The sequence below is a fragment of the Protomyctophum parallelum genome (assembly GCF_964188405.1).
Source record: "Protomyctophum parallelum genome assembly, chromosome: 10".
In the NCBI taxonomy this organism is placed as follows: Eukaryota; Metazoa; Chordata; class Actinopteri; order Myctophiformes; family Myctophidae; genus Protomyctophum; species Protomyctophum parallelum.
Genome location: NC_139704.1, coordinates 18000399 through 18022835, shown reverse-complemented (window position 1 = coordinate 18022835; position 22437 = coordinate 18000399). Strand labels below are relative to the sequence as shown.

At 43.6% G+C, this 22437-nt stretch overlaps 2 protein-coding genes across 2 annotated transcripts in view; both read right to left on the bottom strand.

Annotated features, from left to right (window-relative positions):
* Window positions 1-22437, bottom strand: part of vsir (V-set immunoregulatory receptor) — a 445816-nt gene that overhangs the window by 70378 nt on the left and 353001 nt on the right. The window lies entirely within an intron of this gene.
* The window catches only part of plpp4 (phospholipid phosphatase 4), a gene marked incomplete at both ends in the record, with an annotated part of 88957 nt that overhangs the window by 33086 nt on the left and 33434 nt on the right, over window positions 1-22437 (bottom strand). The window contains one exon of the mRNA XM_083774914.1: window positions 2368-2476. Within this exon, the coding sequence (XP_083631040.1) occupies window positions 2368-2476 (109 nt within the window). The remainder of the gene's footprint in view (window positions 1-2367; window positions 2477-22437) is intronic.

The window sequence follows — 22437 nt, the reverse complement described above, 5'->3', positions numbered from 1 at the left end:
TACAACTGTACACACACAGACAGACACACACACACACACACACACACACACACACACACAGACGCACACACAGACGTGGTGCATTTATAGTAGGATTCAACTTTATGATTCATTTAATTGTATTCAGCTCATGGAGAGTGATGGCTGCTTGCTTGATGCAGTGGAGAATCGTTGTTTATCCATGTAATAGTTCTGTGTACGACGAGCCTCATCCACATCATTAGCATCCCATTTGTTCCCAGGGCAATCAGTGTAATTAGGTTGTAGCAAGCAGACTATGTCAGGCATTCACCTTATACTGTAGCTGTTACAAAAGTCAATCTTGCTCTAACGTTGTGCTCACTCAACTGTGCCATTTTACCTTCCAGAGGCCACTGTGGTTGATTCCTTCTTAACTCCATTGTCGAGCACGAAGGGCCTAATATCGGTTATGTACAATTGTATTTTCTCTTTGCGGCCTACTTCAATAGAAAATATTAAGAACAGATGGGAAGAGGATTTAGGAGAAGAAATCTCAGATGGTGATTGGGAAGATATTTTACGTCTTGTCCACTCTTCTTCCATTTGTGTGAGGCATGGGCTAATCCAATGCAAAATCATCCATCGTGTGCATTTCACTAAAGTTAGGTTATCCAAAATATATGGTGATATTGATCCCCTGTGTGATAGGTGTCGTTCGGCCCCTGCCTCGTATATACATATGTTTTGGTCATGCCCTTCTTTACGTAGGTATTGGACTAAGATCTTTGACACTATGTCGAGTAGTGTTAGGGTACCATTTGAACCAAATGTAATGACAGCTATTTTCGGAATCTCTTCCCCTGATCTGTTCCTGTCAAAATACGAAGCTCACTTGGTGGCCTTTACCACTCTCTTAGCTAGGCGTCTAATTCTGATGAAATGGAAGTCCTCTGCTCCCCCAACCCATCTCCACTGGATTAGAGACGTACTCCACTTTATTAAATTAGAAAAAATTAGTACCCTGAGAGGCTCGGTATCCAAATTTGAGGACACATGGGGCCCCTTCCTCGCACTAGTAAATGACTTGCAGTTTCAAGATATTCCAGATTGAATGAGTTTAATCCTGGATTTGAGCATGCTAGATTCCCGACGTAGCTGGGTTGTTCAGTATATTTATTATTAGGAGCCATGTGTGGATGCACTGCCACGTCCATTGTGTTTTGAAAGGGTGACCAATGACCATGCCATGTTGTCTTGTCTTGTCTTGTCGTATGTTTGTCTTGTTTTTGTTTTAAAACTTGGGTAGTGTGTCGCTTCCATGTTAGCATAGGACTATGCAACTTTTTATTTTATTTGATGTTGCCACAATATTTTGTGTATGGTGCTCACAACATTTATATATGTACATGTTATTTCTTTGATATGTTCTGTATGGGTGTGTCACATATACTGTCATTTTGTTTGATTTACTGTATACCCTGAGTCTTGAATAAACAAAACAGTGAAAAAAACAAAACAAAACTGTGCCATTTTAGATATGTTGTGCCTTCCTATGAACTGGTTGTCATTGGAGGGCGTGGCTTTGATTTTCTATTTACAAGTGCATTATGTGTGAGAGGCTGAACATCTGGTTGGGTTTTCATCGTTCATTTGCACAGTTTTCTAAGCCAATATGATCGTGTTCACAAAAAAACTTGACGACTCCCCATCCAAACCTAAAACTGACCTAAAAACACATCTGATTCTCAAAATAAAATAGGGCTTGTATAAAATGTTATCCTAATAGCTTGTCCCCAGAGATGCAAACAACTTACGTGCTCCGCGAGCTCCGAGACAGGGGCCCTGTTTATGTGGTAATGGCATCCTCTAAAATAACAGAAGTATGTTTATGTTTTACATCTATTGCAATACTTGCCATCCCCAGTCAGGATTTTTGCTGGCATTTCCTTGTTGTACGCATGCAGTACAGTAATATCTAAGAGGCTGCAGACAGACATTATTCTTGTGAAGAAGCTTTGTACTTCGAGTTGAAGTATTTATAAAGATTGCTATTTCCATTTGGATCATCTCGGTTTTCCTGTATAGAGGGCCACTGAAACAACAAACATAGCAATTTGTGCAGCCGCTGCAGCGCCATTCACAGATTGCTCTCTTGACAGAAATGTGTGAGACTTAACACAGCTCTCTGTAACGGGTTTCCCATAGTCTATTTATTGGCAAGGACCTACTCAAGCAGTGACGAAAAGGGTTTTAGAATATTGATCTACCAAAATGATTGCTAAGACATCAACAAAGACTCAGTGGCACTGACAATAATATCGCCGGTGGGGAGGTCTCTGACAGTATTGATGATCAACTTGTGAGAATTGATTATAGGAGAAATGTGTAATGAGAGAGGCTACTTACGAACATAACCCTTTTGGGTATGTGATCTGACTCCACCAGAGGGTTTTTGTACAGCCAAAGCTCTTCTGGTTGGATAACTCTCTCAAAAGGCTCCAGGAACTCCGTGAATCTGTGGCACAACATAATAAACACATTGATGAATGGTGCTGTTTGCATAATGTTTTCCAAGCTAATGTTAATTTTACTGTACCATAATGTTGTGTTGACATAATTATTTGATCAATAATCATCAGTAGAATTGTGTTCAGCTGTTGTTCTCTATTTGTTTTGCGCAGGGATCCAAAGTTAACAAATAATAGCATAAGTCGAGAGAGAATACACAAATAACACAATGTATGGTGAACGCTCTGGCCAATACACGTTGGCAGCCTGAAGAATCAGATTAAAAATGAGCACACAAATAAAATACAAGGCTGAGCCTTGTTTTAAATATTCCTCTGATAACAAATGTTGTTTGTCCATATATTGCTATTTGGATGTGGTTGTTATTCTACCCTCTGCATGTCACTCATTTCCACATGTCATCACTCAGCTGTCAATCATTCCATAAGTCGGTCAACTCTGTCTCTCACCACCGGTTGGTCCTCCAGACCTCCACTCATCGGTCAACCAATTCCTCTCCAGCATTTAGCCTATACCAGTAAGACGCCCTGAGGGCGAGAACAGACTGCTGGCCGAGCGCTGGCGCTTTGGCATTGGGGGTCAGATCAACATATGGAATGAATTCTGTACTGGCCTTGTATGGAGTGTGTCTTGAGTGTACACTGTACAGGGTTAGGACTGGTTAGGACTCCTAACCACTTCAACTCAGTTGAAAGCGCATTACAGGGAAGGGTAGATTATTTCCGGGGTACCCTTTACTGCAGTGGGGCTTTGGCCTTATAGTATTTATCTCATAAGCCATTGACCAATTTCAAAAGTATTTGAGAATTGAGTTCCTTGGCCCACTGTCAGCATCCACCTCCTGGTGGTTGAATAAACCCTCTCCACTCCCTAAACATTAATTGCCCTTGATCAAAGCACTAAGCTCCAGTGGAACTCCAATGTGTCAAGGAATGTGAAGTGGTTGTGGCTGAACAAGATTGTAAAGTATTCTCCCCTCAAAGACATTTTATAAGCAAGACTGAAGAGGCTAAGGTCCCTAGACACAGTGCTTTGACCGTACCAAACTAGTTTCAACTGACAGGCCCAGTGGAGCTAAAAATAGGGTGATGTGGTGAGGGTGATATATATTGTAGGCCTATTTGCTGAATGATTCACATTACAGCAAAAGCTTTAAATTGAATGAAAAATAAAGTGCCAGATACTGAAAAGTACTGTTAAAATAGAGGAAAGTCCATTGAGTCAACAAAATCTGTACATTTCATCCTGCAACATGTAAATGAGATTAAAACCAGTTACGTGTGCAAAGTAAGTAGGTCGAGGAAATGCCGTAAGGTCCTTCAAATTGTTAGGTTATATCCTCCAGGGAGTATGCATGGATGCACACAGAAACCTTCATGGCACTCTGCCCATTAAGCTTTTAAATATCTTGTGTGAAAGTGGAAATTGTGGCACTAGAGGAAAATAAAATAACATCAGTATAGGGGTCCTCCACTGCGGAGAATAATGCACATAAAATTCCATCGCAATCAAACCAACCAGTATAGTTTTTGAGATGTCTCGCACTGGATGAATGGATGGACCAAGAGGAATTCAAATTACGGCCCTAAAAAGTCATAATGCTATAGAACAAGGATGTCTTCTTATTATGCATGTTTACAATAAAAGCAAATGAAAAGAAAACCTTGTAGAAGTACAAAACAATACTCTAGGGTTCTAGCGGTATATCTCTGCTGATTAGCAGTGGTGGAAAAGTACTGTAGAAATACAAAATGTAGGCGTACTTGAGTAAAAGTACAAAAGTAAAGTATTGGTGTCAAAATGTACTTAAAGTACCAAAGAGGAAAAGTACTCATTATGCAGGATGTCTGAAAATATCAGATCTACAAGCTCACAATGTGTCACACCGCAACGCATTGTGAGCTTGTAGATCTGATCTTTTCAAATGGCTGAAATGTATAGCGTTGAAGTGGTTACTACATGTTTTGTATTAATACTCAATATCTACAAAGTAACTATTGACTAAAGTTTTCACTTAAATGTAATGGGGCCTCTGAGATGTAACAGAGTAGAAGTAAAAGTACTGGAAATTGGAAATTCTCAAGTAAAGTACAAATAGCTCAAAATTGTATTTAAGTACAGTATACTTAAGAAAATGTATTTGGTTTCTTTCCACCACTGCTGATGATTAGTATGCAACATCTTGGAGGACAGACTGATCAGGGCCTCATTTTACACCTCGCCGAGTCTCCGCGCACAATTCACTTCAGCCACGTTAACATAAACATCACCAAATAAATGACCCCGTGCTAATGACACGATTTACTTCATGAATAACTCATCCCTCACCGCCCCCATACCCTGTCTGTTGTTCAGACTGACTGAGAATGTTATTGAAGTCCCAGAGGATTATGAGCTGATGGTGAGATAGTCTCCGCTGCATCCTAAGTCATTAATTACTGCCTGCATTTACCCCTGCATTTAAATAAAAATAATAAAAATAATGATTTATTTGATGACTCACACAGGCTAGGCAGAAACAGATGAAGAGTGATCTGATGCGGGGGATGTCTGCATGGGTGGGTTTAATTTTGCTCCCCACACAATCATTGCACTTGAAGTAAATAAAAGTTCCATCAAAGCTCAAGCCAAACTGAGAATTGCATTACAGTCTCTGGGCTACATTCTGGGCTAAATGTGAAGTTGTGTAAGGAGGTAGAATTACGACGCTTTGATGTTTCAAAGGTAACTTTAAACACAGGCAGTCTGTGTGACATGTTATTGAGACTTTAAAGCACAGAATGTTAACCAATTTAGACCTGAGGACGCATCTGTGTCACCTATAGCTTTTAACTACTTTAACCCATTATTCGGTTTACTATTTGCGCTACGAGCTTTTAGATCTGCTATTTTGGGGAAATCGTGAAAAGGTGGCGCAAATCTTTGAATATATTATTTCACAGCGAACGTTGTTAACTCAAATCTTTGCTTCTGGGGGGTCCCTGGAACAACATATTTTCAGATGGGGGTCGGCGGCCAACTAGCTTCTTGACATGAAATAGTTCGAGAAGCTCTGATAGCCTATAGAAACATAGTTTTTTCAGAAAACTGTCATGATTTAGAACAGGGGTTCTCAACGTTTTTGGCTGGGGACCACCGGAAATGCTTTGGCCATGTATCTCGCTGCCACACCGACCGTCCACCCAAATATTTTTTCAGGAGCGCACGCTCACATGCCTCACGCACATGCATCGACTTAAAAACAACCTTACCTCAACAACATTTACAAAGGCTGCCAACTGCCGAGTATTACACCAATTACCATGGCCTGGTCTGGGAACTGCACTACCCGAGAAAAGATCAGCCTATAGTGCATTTGGCGGAGCGCATAATGGGAGGCAAGGTCCCCGAGCTCCAGGGACTGTACAACAAGCGGTGCAAGGCATGAGTCTTGCTCATGCCTGGTGACAGGCGATGTTGTTAGGCTGGCCCTAGACTTTTTGTGCTCTTCTTGAACCTACTGAGGATTATACCAGGGACTCAGGTAGGCTACTGTATAATTGTGTGTTTTTTTTTTTTAAAGCTAAAATAACTTTTGGTTGTACCATTTGTGGCAAAAGCCTAGTATCTAAGAACCACACACAAGAAAACCCTTTACCTGTACTTTTTGTGGTAAAAGCGCTCAAACTTTCATTATTTTTTCTGCCTTGATCTCCTTACCCCCTCCTTTTCCGTTTCTTTGTTTGGAGGCCCGTTTCAATTGAAACTGGTGAAACATAGCAAAGGCCTCCTATCGTGACCCAGACAGACACCTAGGCTCTGGTGTTAGGCTCTGTACTGTAGGTGTTAAGCGACGTAGGCGTGACGTCATTAAAATAGCATCCCACCAGAGATCAAATCACCAATGCAACACTGGCCAAAGCAAAAAGATTAACAAACAAAACCATATAAGTAAAATAATAGTAATTAAATAATTATATAATAATAATGAAATTATTAAATTAGGAGGACCCAAGTCAACAACAGCTACCCCAAATCATGTAATGGAAACATTAGCTGTTTAAGAGCAACATGCATGAAATACCCTGCATACAAAGTGGAATGAATCAATTAAAATGAAACTGGAAGTAACGTTCATGGACATGAGATAATAACCTTCCTTAAATAAGAAATAGAATCAAAATCACCTCCAATGGATGAATGCATTCCACACATTCTTCTTGCCCTGGCATTCAGATTAGATTTTCGCCTCACGTTTCCCTTACTCTCATACTTCTAAAACATCATCAAAAGACACTGCAATACTAGGCCCAGAGCCAAACACAGTCAGTATTAATCATTACGTTGTTATTCCAGCCTGTCTGTAGCTGAAATGAATGTTCTTTCTATTGTGATTTAGGAGACCAATATCTCAGCAACAAGAGACAGGGGATACATTTCCATTTGTCAGTGTGAAGGTGAAAGGAGTGTTGATCATCATGCCATTAGAGGAGGTAATATCAGATGTGCTGACACTAATGACGTACTCCGGATGCACCTCAATCTAACATGCTGTGGAGTAATTGGATGGTGTGCTTCGGTTCAAAGCACTCCTACTGTGTGTGTGTGTGTGTGTGTGTGTGTGTGTGTGTGTGTGTGTGTGTGTGTGTGTGTGTGTCTTTTCATGGTTCACGGTTTCTTTATAGCGATGTCCTGTTTACAGGTACATAAAAGTACAATAGTGCTTGCATGCTGTGTACTGTCATGGAAAAACAAATAAATGTCCATGCAAAAAGGTGAATGCATAAGGCCATAAGCTTTATTTGATGTATGTATAGCAAGCAGATCACAGCCGACTCCGTCATTAGCTGTTCTTTGACAAACAGCATTAGTCTAAGATTTCTCGGTTGATATTATCTGGGTGCAACTGAGCATGTTCATATCAGAGGCCAGAGGATAACTTTCATCAGAGTTGCATCATGATGCTGCTGGCCCCCCCAGACAGCTCAAAGCAGAACTACGTACGGGGTGCCGGTTGGCTCAGCCACTTAGTGTTACATGTGATATGCTCCTAGTGTGTGAGGACCCACATTTGAATCAGCCAACATCTGGCAGAGAATGAAAAATTGCAATCCATCACACTAACTTAATTAAATAATGATATATTACAAATATTGATGATAAAATAAAGATCTATATTTCTTGTTAAAGCCATGTTATTGCGTTTTAATGCTTTTTAAAGCACATGGTCATCGAAATGGTCATAAAAAAATGGGTTACAAAATCGTGGGATAAAAATTATATATATATTTTTTAGTGTTGGAAAAGTTACACTAAAACGATAATATACAATTACCTATAGTTACTTTAAAAACAAAACTTATATATTTGTAACACATTTTTCACCCCTGTGTCAATTATCTAATGTGATCCTGGGCTCTACACACCCACCGCCAACCTGGGGAGAGCAACTGACTTGAACTCATGCTTCCTTCATGCATGAGTGTCCAAGTCGCTCCTAAACACCTGACAGGGGGGAGTTACCCTGGTTGGTCGTAGCGTGTGGAAGGAACACGTTATTCCAGCCAGTTCCTTTCCCCCCCATCAGGCACCCCACCCCGGCTGGCAAGGGGGAGGTAGTTTAGAGACCAGGATTACTGCATGTTTTTTGTGAGGGTACCTACCCTAGGGGACACAGGGAGAACATGCAAACTCCCCACAGAAAAGCCCTTTCGCCAACCCCGCCTCGGGCACTGATGACGCGGAGGAGAGGACATACGCCACCAGCGCAAAGTTATATTATTAGGGGAGAGGATAAGTGTTACAAGGATGTAACACTTTGCACGTTTCATTTTTTTACTCAGAGATCCGTTTATCTACACATGTAATATTTTCAGGCAACGGACCTACACATGTCTGCTACCATAAACCACTTCAAGTTATTTTTTTTATAAAACAGGTTGGGAGTTATTAAACCGAACGTGGACGCTGTTCCAGTGTTACAATTGCTGCGCATGTCGGATTAATTGTAACGGCATGCATGATAAATGTAACAACGCTAAAAAACATCATTAAACATATCGTTTTCAGCTTAAAGCAATTATATTTCATTGAAGCAACTCCTTAGCATTGTTTTCATACCATGTATGTGATAAGAAAATGTATCAAAAATAAGGGAAATATTAAATAGTATCGGGTGTACCAGTTTGGGCTTTTTTTTCTTTTTGGTCAGTTCAGTGGGGAAATACATTGATTAAACAAATGTTTGATTTATCAAACGCAGCACGCGGAGCGGCGGAGTCAGTTCAGTCAGTCAACCTCAAGGGAAGTTCTTGCTTGCTCAAAGGCCCATACTATGCTCAAGGGGTTAACATGCTGCATTACTATGTGGGAGTATACGTGTGTGCAAGTCTCTCACGTCATTCGCTGATGCGGCAGTCAGCTGACTAAGTGGGCAGGCTACTTAAGCTCACTAGACTCCATGCTCTTCCTGCCTTCCTCTGCTCATGGTTCCCCGGTTGTTGTGATGTTTTCTGTTCCTCGTGGTTATTGCTGCTGCCTTTGCTGTCCGCGTGTGCAGCTACTGCTGCTTAAATTATGCTTCTCAGCTTCTGTCCATGCTGTGATAAGGGCCTGCAGGTTGTATGCACAATATTAAGTTTGATATGAGTCTGCTAATGCTGCTGAGCTCGATTATGTGGCTTCATCAAGCTTCATAATAGCCTGTTCCGGTAATTAAGCCGGATGCACAGACAGTGCTGCAGCTTCTATTGTAATGTGGTACGTGTCTAGTGTCTACAGTCAAAGCCACGCTATGTTTTCAACCTTTTCCGCCTTTTTCCTCCTCTTCATGCTATGGATTACGGACGCATACTTTAATTCAACATGGACCTTACACCACCAAGAAGAGATGGAACGTCACGGAATCGAAGCGGAGGAGTTTCACAGCGATTTTTACCTCCTAACTGGCGATGAATGTAAGCATATTTCTTTTGGGTCAGCAGCGATTCATGGCCTGTTAACAGCAAACCCGAATCGCAAGTACAAGCCCCCGACTGGCAAGATGGATCGCAGAACTGTGATTATTCTTTTCTTGTTACTATCGGGAGATATTCACTTCAATCCTGGACCGGTTACCCGATCACAAGCGAGACTGCACTCACAGCAGCAACTGTTGCTTCCGCAAACAACGAACGTTCCCATCGCAACGCGTCACGGCTTCCACGCCTTCCAGAGCGCCGCGAGCGCCTCGAGCGCCTCCCCCACGGAACGGACCACGGACGCAACTTCAAGATCAGCCCATGAACTGCAGACAACCAACGCCAGCGGACCCCCACATACCACCGCAGGCGTCTTGTTCGCCGAAGCCACCCCAGCGGCAGTGATCATGGAGCTGAACGAGGAACACCACCCCCTCCCCCACACCCACAGTCAACCCAGGACTACAGAGGATAATAGACCACCCATTCCCACCCCAGCCACGGACCCAGACACCAGGATGGATCTGACCTGGCCTACAGACATGTCCAGACATGTTCAGACATGTTCAGACATGTTCAACGGCGCCACCCCCCACATTCCACCGCCCCTCCCCACTCACACCTCAGCCGCGGACACGCCCATCCTCGGTCACACCTCTGACTACTTCAACACAGACGAAATTAACACAATCGTCGCATCCAACGGCCTTCACCTGTTCCATTTGAATGTGAATAGCTTGAGTCCCAAACTAGCTGAGATCAGACATCTGTTCCAGAACGGTAAGGCAAACATACTGTGTTTCTCTGAAACTAAACTTGATGAGTCTACTAAAGACCCAGAGATTGAAATAGAAAATTACTCAGTCATTAGAAATGACAGAAACAGGCATGGTGGTGGAGTGTGCATGTATATTCACCAAGATACTGAATACATTACTCGTACTGACTTGCAGCATGATGAAATTGAAACTGTGTGGGTTGAATTAATTTTCAAAAATGCTAAATCGGTATTAGTGGGCACCGTCTATAGACCCCCTGATCAGAATGAGTTCTATGATATACTTGAGGGGTGCTTAGCTGGGGAGGAATGTGTAGAGAAGATCCTGATTGGCGACTACAATACGGATATGCGTCATAAGGAAGCTCCTGTGTTCAAGTCATTTAGTCGGTTTTGTGATCTGCATAGTATCAGCAGTGTTGGGCAAGTTACTTTGAAAGCGTAGCTTGTAAAGCTACAAGTAGCTCACCATGGCAGTAGCTTGATCAAGCTACATAGCTACCACCGGAGAGATGTAGCTTGTAAAGCTACAGCTACATGGAAAAAGTAGCTCAAAGTAGCTCAGCTACTTTTTATTTTTCAGCGTTAAATTGAGAATGTACATGCGGGAGACCCCTCCTCCCCTCTGGGAGACCCCTCCCCTCTGGGAGACCCCTCCTCCCCTCTGGGAGACCCCTCCCACCCTGCTCCCCTCGGGGAGACCCCTCCTCCCCCTGCTCCCCTCTGGGAGACCCCTCCTCCCCCTGCTCCCCTCTGGGAGACCCCTCCTCACCCTGCTCCCCTCTGGGAGACCCCTCCTCACCCTGCTCCCCTCTGGGAGACCCCTCCCACCCTGCTCCCCTCGGGGAGACCCCTCCTCCCCCTGCTCCCCTCTGGGAGACCCCTCCTCCCCCTGCTCCCCTCTGGGAGACCCCTCCTCACCCTGCTCCCCTCTGGGAGACCCCTCCTCACCCTGCTCCCCTCTGGGAGACCCCTCCTCACCCTGCTCCCCTCTGGGAGACCCCTCCTACCCCTGCTCCCCTCTGGGAGACCCCTCCTCCCACCCTGCTCCCCTCTGGGAGACCCCTCCTCACCCTGCTCCCCTCTGGGAGACCCCCCCCTGCTCCCCTCTGGGAGACCCCCCCACCCTGCTCCCCTCTGGGAGACCCCTCCTCCCCCTGCTCCCCTCTGGGAGACCCCTCCTCCCCTCTGGGAGACCCCTGCTCCCCCTGCTCCCCTCTGGGAGACCCCTCCTCCCCTCTGGGAGACCCCTGCTCCCCCTGCTCCCCTCTGGGAGACCCCTCCTCCCCTCTAGGAGACCCCTGCTCCCCCTGCTCCCCTCTGGGAGACCCCTCCTCCCCTCTAGGAGACCCCTGCTCCCCCCTGGGAGACCCCTCCCACCCTGTGATACCAGGGCCAATCAGAGGCCAATTAGAGGCAGCTGTCAAGTGCTGATATGCCCTCAAAGCAATCAGAAAAAGGAACAGTCCTTGATTTTTCAAAGGGGGTTCTAGTACAAGAATTAACACAGCAACCAATGGTCAAAATGTATATATTTCTTTCATGTTATTGCCCAAAATTGTAGCTTGTAACTTCAGTAGCTAAGCTACAAAAAATGACCCAAAAGGTAGCTGAGCTACTTGACGAGGTACACAAATATGAATGTAGCTAAAATACCACAAGCTACAGCAAAATGTAGCTCAGCTATGTAGCTCAGCTACATGTAGCTTAATACTCCCCAACACTGAGTATCAGTCAGCTAATTACCCAACCCACAAGAGTGTGTGATTCTTCTCAAACTGTCATTGATCTCATTCTGACCTCGGACAAATCCAGAATCTCAAAGAAAGGGGTTATTGTATGTGGGCTCAGTGATCATTTTATGATTTTCTGTACCCGCAAAATACAAAAACTAAAGTTTGACTGTCACAAAACAGTCATATCTAGGGACCTCAAAACCTACTCTAGTGAGGCCTTTAACCTTGAACTGGAGAGTCTGGATTGGTCCGATGTGCTCAGGAGCTCACTAGTCGAAGAAGCATGGCTTGGCTTTAAAACCAAATTTACATCAGTACTAAACATCATGGCTCCTTTGAGAACCGTCAGGGTCAAAACCCGCTCGGAGCCATGGATGAATTCGGACATACTGACTGCAATGAAAGCCAGAGACAACAAATGCTCTGAACTTCTTAAATGCAAGTCCAAACTAGCCAAGTGCAAGCGCTTCGACAGTGATCTCCAAACCAAACTGTGCAACCTAAAAGCCCAGTGTAACAAGCTAAGAAACGGTGTAATTGCCATGACCAAATCAGCCAAATGTAACTTTATCAATGATAAAGCCGAGGAAATCAAAAACAATCCTCGGGAGCTATGGAAGTTACTAAACAACCAACTAGGCTGTGGTCGGAAACTAAAAACCAGGTTTACTAACATAAACATCAAATCGAATAACACCCTCATCACTGACAAACTCGATGTAGCCAACCACTTGAACATCTTCTTTACAAACATTGCAACAAAGCTGGTTAGCAAACTGCCCTCCCACTCTGGGCGTTTTGGTGTAGAGCACATCACAGCCTTCTACAAAAACCTTGGTGTTTGTAAAGATGATTTTAAAATGGCAATGGTAACAACCGAGGAGGTACTTAAAAAACTGAGTGCCCTCCAACCCCACAAGGCCACTGGCCATGACAATATTCCCTCCAAATTTCTCAGAGACTCAGCCTTTTCCATAGCTCCAGTCATCACCCATATAGTTAACCTCTCCATCAAACAGGGACAGGTCCCCCAAGATTTTAAACTGGCCAAAGTAACCCCCTTGTACAAAAAAGGGAGTAAATTAGAACCCGGCAACTACCGCCCTATTTCTATTCTAAGCTCCATCTCGAAAGTGATGGAAAAAATAGTCTATGAACAGGTTGAAAAGTATCTTGCCACTAATAAATTGCTGTACGAGTTCCAATCTGGTTTCAGAACATCCCACTCCACTGACACATGCCTCCTCTATTTGAGCGACCACATCAAACACGAGGTGGATGCTGGAAAATACTGCGGCATGGTCATGCTGGACCTCCAAAAGGCTTTTGACACCGTGAACCACTCCATACTGGTTAACAAGCTTAAAGCTATTGGTTTTGATAGCACATCAGTGAGCTGGATGCAATCCTACCTGGAGGGGAGAGAACAGATGGTGGAGGTGAACGGAACACTGTCCCCTCCCCTCCCAGTGAGCTGTGGCGTCCCACAAGGAAGCATACTAGGGCCTTTATTGTTCCTAATTTATGTTAACGACATGACTTCAGCTTGTGACTGCAACTTGTTCCTGTTCGCAGATGACTCAGCACTGCTGGTCTCGGACAGGAACAAACTGCAGGTTGAAAAGACCCTCAGCTCTGAACTCGGTAGAATCTGCACCTGGCTCGCTGATAACAAACTATCCTTACACCTGGGAAAAACTGAATCCATCCTCTTCGGATCAAATAGTAAACTCAGCAAGGCAGATGGCTTCTTGGTTAGAGTGGGTGACAATATTATCACACGAAAAGATGAAATTACCTACCTAGGTTCCATCCTGGAGGCCAATCTTTCCGGTGATAAAATGGCCACCAACGTAATCAAAAAAGTCAATCAAAGAACAAGATTCCTTTACAGGATCTCCTCACTGGTCAGCAAAAACACCTTGAAGACCTTAACAGGAGCCCTCGTACAAGGTTTCTTTGACTATGCATCCACCTCTTGGTACCACAGCACCTCAAAGGCCCTTAAAACAAGGCTCCAGACCTCTCAAAACAAACTGGTCAGGCTCCTACTTGGCCTCATCCCCCGAACCCACCTCACCCCTGCCCACTTTGACAGGCTGGGATGGCTTAGGGTCGACGACAGAGTACAGCATCTTGCAATGGGTCTGGTCCACAAGATTCGATACACCACCAAGATACCCATGTACCTGTCTAAATACTTCCTTAATGTAAACGAAGTCCACACCCACAACACCAGAGGGAGTGCAACAAACCATGTACAACCCAGATTCGGCACAAACAAGGGACTAAATTCTTTTCGCTCCTATGCCACCAAAATGTGGAACGCCCTACCAACAGTCATTAAGACATGTGAATCCCTTGACTCCTTCAAAACCGCTCTCAAAGGGCACCTACGGATGGCTGCAATTCGAAACTGGCCTCTGTAAAATCTGAATCCCCCCCACCCCCCCACCCCATTTTCCCTCACTGTATATAGTATCTTTTCCCTTTTTTGCTTCCCATATGATGAATTCCTGTTCTGTTCTTTACCTACAGAGAAATGTCTATTTGTATGTCTCTAAATGTTTGTATGTCTTTAAATGTTTTGATGAATTGAACAATGTGGACCCTGTTGTAAACAAGTGTAATGCTTAATTGGGTCGTCCACTCACAGTTGACAGTCTTTGTATTGAGTTTGTGCTTAAAATGTACTGTAAATTCTACAAACTGTTAATAAAGATTTCAATCAATCAATCAAAAAACGCTTTCATTTTGCTGATGTTTTGCCAAGTCAGCTCAGGTGCAGTGTTTGTCCCCTCCAGCTATGGGTCCTCAACTCATGTGCAGTGGTTGCCACATGCGCTTTTATAAGCAACTTTGGGCTTGTTTTCTGTAGTTAATCGTTGTTCTGGGGTTCTGTCATAGATCCAAATGACCTCGTCCATGAAATGTATTGTTTCAAGTCATTGTGGTCATTAAGGTATATATATTGTAAACTAAGTTCTCACGTGGTGAGTCCTAGGTATGGGAAGGTTCTACACCTAGTTGCTTTCTTTCTCAAGATCTGGCAACTCTGCTGCCTGTTTGTCTCCAGTTCATTAATTTTGAAGCAAGACTTCAGTCACACTCTGCTTACTCTAGTATTACTTAACACTTTTTATATGTGCTTTGAAAGTATTGCCGTGAGTTAACTACCTCAATGGCAATCTCTATAGATTTGGTGCTTTACTGCTTTGTAGCCATGTGGTTGTTGAGGTTTCCTCATTGCCATGAGGGTTTGTTCATGCTAAACTAATGCTAAAGCTAGCACCCTTTCTCCATGTGATTTATTATGTTTCAGTTTTGAATTTATATGTGGCATAGTTATTATTCTTAAAGTTTTCCATGTTTCCATTCAGGACAGTATCATAACATAAGTTATTGTTAATTCATCTTAATCAATTCTGTTATGTGCAGTGTCATATTAAAGTAGGTTAAGATTGCAAATTGCATTTGCAGTAATCTCATGTCAAGTGCCATAGCCTTCTGTCTAGTTTATTTACTCCTGTAAGATTTGTTTCTAGCTGTTTATTTTGGATGTATTTCTTAATGGGCATTTAATTAGTGCTTCCTCTGTCGTGGTATCATGTCTCAGCTTCTCTATACGGGTTGAGCTGTCTTGGAGAAGAGCTGAAAGCCTTAACAAACTGCTGCCTCCGTCCGCCCCTCAAGCCTATCTAGCTGTCGGTCTAGTCTCTCTAGTGTATACCCTCCTCACCTTCTTTGAGGTCAGAAGTTCAGATCAATATATACGTACACGTATATAGCGTCTTGTCACCGTGCGTCCCATTGCCCATTTGTCACTTTTAATGTCTCAGATTCATATTGTATGTTCTGTTGATCAGTCCTTGAGTGGGATTAGGTAATGGCAGTTGCTTCGTGGGACTGAAGATGTTTCAGAGGTGGTAGGTTAGCAGCTCGCTGCGTTGCTTCATTTCTGCACAGCTAACATCCACTGCCAGGAGCTCTAAATTGAACTCGTAAGCAATAATTCATCACTTATCCGTGAGAGGATCCGGGTTGAAGGAAGGCAGCCATAGACTATGTCTATGTTCGCAGCAAGCTTGGCTTCCGTGTCGCAGTGCTTGTGGTTGTGGTTTCCCCGGTGCAGTCTTGGGATTGTACTCTGCCAGTTGTATTCAGATCAGTAATTGATTCGATGTCGCTCAGTGCCACTATAGTATTGAGTAACAGCATTAGGAAAATGTATCCAAGTGTAACCCTAACCCTAACCCTAACCTTAACCCAACAGGATAATTATGTCATAGGTATCCTCTGCACTCGGCACCAATGGTCGGAATGGAGTAAGTCCCTGCGTCATACTAGCGTCACGTCCAGGGGCTGTACGTGTACATCATCTGCTCACTCTACTGAAACAAGAGTTAGGCTCCTGCCCTCGGGCCTCATGACTCGGCAAGGCTGTTTTCTGCCCATCTTAGTTATTGCAACTAATGGCATTGGATGACAGTAATCAATTCATAGTTAATTGCATATATGTTATCAATCAACCGTAGCCTTTGTTCATAGAAGCTGTTTAGCGCTGTGTTAAATTAATTAATTATATTAATTAATTATTAATAATATTTAATACAAAAAAAAAAAAAGTGGCTATTCAGGACAGGCACACATATAGGCATGCTTTCTCTCAAAGCATATCATGTTTTATCTGTTATCTGTGGCTCATTCGTTCATCAGGTCATGAACCCCAGATGATCTTTTGGTCCTAAGCTTTCTTTCAGCTCAATCACAGATGTCCCGGGTCGCTCAGTCAGGAGATTCACCAATGCTTCTTCAGCCGGTGTGGGCCGGTTGGGTTTCTTCGAAGTGATGGTTCTAGTATCTAGCGAAGAAGTAAGTCCATCACCATTCACCATCACCCATGTGCAGGCTGCAGCGCTGTCGATCCTGCACCATTATTTATAGATTGCTTGCACGGGTCATCTCATCTTAGTTCTGGAGAGTGGTATCGAACAGTTCTCGGGTCTGCATGACATGAAGCTTAACTTCTTTAAAGCTCAGAATCAATTGCTCAAAGGCCGCTTGAGAGCATATGCCGCTCATTTAAGTTAATTCATAAAGGGTCTCTATCAGGTCCTCCATGCTGGCCTACTTGAAGTGCCTAAAAGAATGCACAAAAAGAGGCAGCTTTTTGCTTCTACGGCCCAACGGCCTGGAATAAACTTCCATTCGAGCTCAGACACGCACCCTCTGTAGACTCACCATGCGCTGTCAAGCTACTTTAGAGCCAAGTGTGCCCGGACCACTAAGTCAACATGGTCAAATGTATTTTGATCAAACAGTCTTTCTCAGTCTTTCATTTGTCCACAAAAAAAAAAAAAAAAAAAACAATCTTGTTTTTAAAGATATGTCACTCTGACACTGTAACATAGGTTTTTGGAGTTTCACTACAGGAATCAAGAACTGTGCAAGATTAACCATGCATATTAATGAATTATTATATTTCATGATACAGAATGAGATTATGTACTACTTCTCAAAGTGGGGTCCTTGACTGGGTTGTCCCCAAAATAATGAATATAGCATTCAAATCTGCTATAGACCAGCAATTGACATGGATAGACAATGATTCCACTTGTATTATAAGGAGAGACATTCAGAAGCAGCTTGGACTCCTCATGCATAGAAGGAGGCATGATGTCAGTCCGCTGCCCCCCCCATGTTGGCAGAGGAAGTTTAGCGCCCAGGATTACATTACATAATTGGCACTGGCTGAAAAGAAACTAGGTTACAAAATCAACAATTGCGGCAACCATAATTGCGAATTTTCTAGTTTATTTTATGTTCTTATATTCAATTTTGTTCTTGCCATTGTTCTATCATTTTAACCACTTGTGTTTTATTGTATTATATTTTTGTGTCCTGCCCTGTGAAGCACTTTGAGCTGCATTTATGGATGAAAGGTGCTATACAAATAAAGTTTATTATTATTATCACTTGGGTGTTTAAATAGTTTAGGATTAAGATCTAAGGCTTCTCTTTAAGTATTGGTATCTCGGCTCGTGGGTGTGGGAAGTCTCTCCGTGCTTAGGATCCCCTATTCACTCTTTAATTCATTCAGTCAGGATGAAGTATAAGTAACTCTGTCTCTGCTCGTGTCTTTTAGTTCTACATTGGGCAACCTGCTCCGGCTGCGTTCCGGATTCCGTAAGGTGGCGTAAGCCCTGCTTAATCGGCTATCGGTCTCCTCAGCACATTCCCTGGCTACTCCCGATTCTACTGCCACGCTGATGCACCAGTCGCCACCTGAAACTCAGGCTATGGTCCTCATCCGCCCATGAATCATCATCATGTGCATCTAATCGGAAGAGCTTTCAGTTGTTTATTCAGGATGTAATGAGTGCAAGTGCTGTATTCAATCAGGAATGGTAATCTTATTACCTTCATATACGGTGGTCGCTGGGGGTAGTTCAATTGGTGGCATGTCACAAGCTAATGTTAATAATGGTTCGTTGATGTTCCTCTACAGTGGCATTAAAGGAACATCGGGGTAATTGTGGTTTCCTCACTCTGGCGTTAGAGGAACGTTGGGGTAACTTAAATGGTTGCACTACATGTAAGATCTGTGAAATAGTTCAGGTAAGCCTCACGGCTATGGCATGCGCCATAGTTACACGCAGCTCACGTGTATCCGTGCAGGATCCAGAAATGCATAGCTTGCACTCTCGAGTCACTATCGAGTGGGACATCTGCCCGGATGTGTATCGGTTGAGAATTCCCGTAGGCTGATGGCGTTTCCTCATAAGGAACGTCGGCGTAATTGGGCCAATGGTGTGTCCTCATACTGGCAGTAGAGGAACATTGGCGTTGCACTACACGTAAGCCCTGCGAAAGCAGCGTAGAATATTCCTCTATAGTGGCATAGAGGAATGGCCTATCGGCAAGCGTAGCCATGCAGGCCTTTTTCAGCTTAAGCTTAAGGTTAGTATAGGCTTGTACTCCAAACCAACGGGTTTTGAGTCCGGCTTTCACCCCACACATTACTTTCTCAGAGATAAGCCTCACGGCTCGCAGTCATGGCTACACATAGCTCACATAAGTTAAAATATCCGCGCAAGATCCAGAAAATGCATAGCCGTTGCATTTCGTCACTATCGAGTGGGATATCTGCCCGGATGTTTGGGACATCTGCCCGGGTGTGCCCGTAGGGCGTTCTCGGTTCTGCTTTGTTGGGGGGGTTAGCAATCCGTGCAGGCTCCAGAAATGCATATTCGCATTTCGTCACTGTGCATTCATAGTGGGTCACCTGCCCGGATCAACGGTGAGAGTTCACCGAAAGGTATGTGTGTTGGGGGGTTATTGTATATCTATCTCCCTGCTCTTATGTTTTAGGATGTTGCTTAATCATGCCGAGCAGGGAGAAATCCAGCAGAGCCGAACGCCAAGTCAAATATCATATGCACACTCATTACTCATTCTTCAATAAATATTGTTTAATCTATTCGTGAGTTGTCTGACTGAAATCAAACGCAGCACGCGGAGCGGCGGAGTCAGTTCAGTCAGTCAACCTCAAGGGAAGTTCTTGCTTGCTCAAAGGCCCATACTATGCTCAAGGGGTTAACATGCTGCATTACTATGTGGGAGTATACGTGTGTGCAAGTCTCTCACGTCATTCGCTGATGCGGCAGTCAGCTGACTAAGTGGGCAGGCTACTTAAGCTCACTAGACTCCATGCTCTTCCTGCCTTCCTCTGCTCATGGTTCCCCGGTTGTTGTGATGTTTTCTCCCACCACCACCCCAGCACCACCGGTGGGCTCTGCTATCTATGCTCCCCATGGGGGGGGTTATTGTATATCTATCTCCCTGCTCTTATGTTTTAGGATGTTGCTTAATCATGCCGAGCAGGGAGAAATCCAGCAGAGCCGAACGCCAAGTCAAATATCATATGCACACTCATTACTCATTCTTCAATAAATATTGTTTAATCTATTCGTGAGTTGTCTGACTGAAATTGAGTTGTACAATGTTATACAACCCTACAATAATTTTAGAATACACTACACAATACAATACAATTTTAGAACATATAATATTGGCCAATATGTCAACTGTGTAAATATGACCTATAATGGTATTGAATGGAGCCGGCGTGTGTTACAATTGATCCACTTTTGCAAGTTTTCTTTGCCGTTGCTTACAGACCAGAATGAACGTGCATTCCGTCTAAACACGATGCAAACTAATGAAGAACATAAGCATGAAGACATCCATGTGGATTTTTATTCACCAACATCAAAGAAAAAAATTGTAGCACACATATACTCCAGGTGTAAAATTTTTGCTTTTTGAGAAAAATCTGTTTTTCGCCAATAGCTCCCCGTGGGATGAAGGTAAACACTTCAAACTTCCTGGGCACGTAGAGTACGTTGCTGTACACATACTGACGCAATGGCGTCATGGTGGTGTTGACCAATCAAGAGATAACGTCCATGTTACAACCGTGAAGCGTTACAACCTTGGCGGCTCTCCCCTACTTTACTTATTACTCCCTGCCAAAAGTTACTTATTACTTAGGCCGCTACTTTCCTTAATATATTTGTCCTCACCCCCAGTAATTGCATCTTTTGTCCCCAAGTCTAACTTTTTCAACATTAGCAGTTTTTGAGTGGTTCTAGTGCCACTCCTATGCTGCGGAGCTATGTATGTATGTGTACGTACGTGTCCATGCTGCAACACCTAAAGTAGCCAGTAGAGCGTGCACACACACACACACACACACACACACACACACACACACACACACACACACACACACACACACATACACATACACACATACACATACACATACACATACACACACACACACACAGGCAAGGGAGGAGTACAGTACAGTACAGTAGGCCTACAGTACAGTACCACTCACTTCAGACCGGTCTGATTTTGTCCCCCTTTTCTGCAGCCTACATTTTATAAAATCCTCATTGTTTATTTAACTCTGAATAGTGTACTGTACACATGACACGATGGTTCCATTTGTACACTAAGACTTTTACTGTGTATGAATTCATAAATTACAGACTAAATGAAAACCACACCTTGGCTCGAACTGATAATGAAACACAATCTTTAAACAACTCCTGTTTCTTAAAGCAGTTGAGCTTTTAACATTTCTATGACTGTTCTTCCGCATCCGATAATTCACACGTACAGACATATGCGTATACTTTTTTACTTTTACTATAGTTACTGGAAAATAAGTAATAAGTTACTTTAGTTACTTTCCAACACTGCTGAATAATTAGTTGAATATCCCTGTAGTAGTGGTTTCTGTTCATGACTATGAAATGGGTCTGAATGAATTTGGTTGAAACTTTTTTAATACAAATAGTTCCAATGGCATCTAAATGTAAGGTTGTAAATGCTTATTGGTGCTGCAAGGATAAATGTCATGTCCCATCCAAGGGGGTACCCATGGGCCAAAACTGTTTGAGAACCCCTGCCTCAATGTATTCCCATAACAACCCATAACAATTTTCAGGAGTCAGGATATTTGCTTCCTGACACCAAAGTGCATCATGGGAAATCAGCAGGCACACCCCCAGTGTATTATACTGGAATGTCATTCAGCGTATGTCACCATCAGCATGCCAGGTCTGAACAGATTGGCTGTGGTTATCCAGCTATTATCGCATCCATCAGCATGATTAGTTCATGGATTTCAATCACATGTGTCTGACTAATCTAACCTGACTTTGCCAGATGGGGGCGGTATTGGGTAACCATGTTCCCCAACACCACAACCATCTGGGACCTCTCAGGGAGTTCAGCTAACACCGAACCTCTCCCGGTTCGAACCAATCAGCGTGAGATAAGGGCGGGATATGTGCGAAACCGGATGTGAAGCTATATAGACACGTCAATATGATTGGTTGTGTTTGCACGCCCACACGGTGATAGACAGACGGTCCCATCCAATCATCTACCAAGTATCTTGAAAAAAAGGAACAGCCCCGTCATCGAATTTTCTTCCGCGATCCCAGATCCCAATAAGCTGTGAAACAAATTTGTGTAGCAAGCTTATTGGATCTGGCAGCGTCAGGTTATGACTAATCTACCAGCGGCCCCTGATTGGACTCCAAGCCAAAACTCCTGTAGGCGAGCATGGAATCCTCTTCGTGTTTGAGTAAGGACGCACTGTGATTGGCCAGTGCACTTGTGACCATTTACTCAAACCCGAAGAGGATTCCATGCTCGCCTTCTGTGGATAGGCCACGAAGATAGACCATTAACAAAATAATAGTCTATCTGTAAGTCCATTGGCCAAGTATAGGCTACATAAGAACCAATCGTTCCCAAGCCATGTGGCCCATACGGCAGTCGGCACAAGCCTATTTTCTGTTTCTGTAGAGTGAGGCGGCTTGATGTGCAAGCTCATCCCCCGGTTTGATGTACAAGTACTATACACTAGTACAGTATGTCGCAGGGACTTACCCCAATCCAACCCTTGATGCTG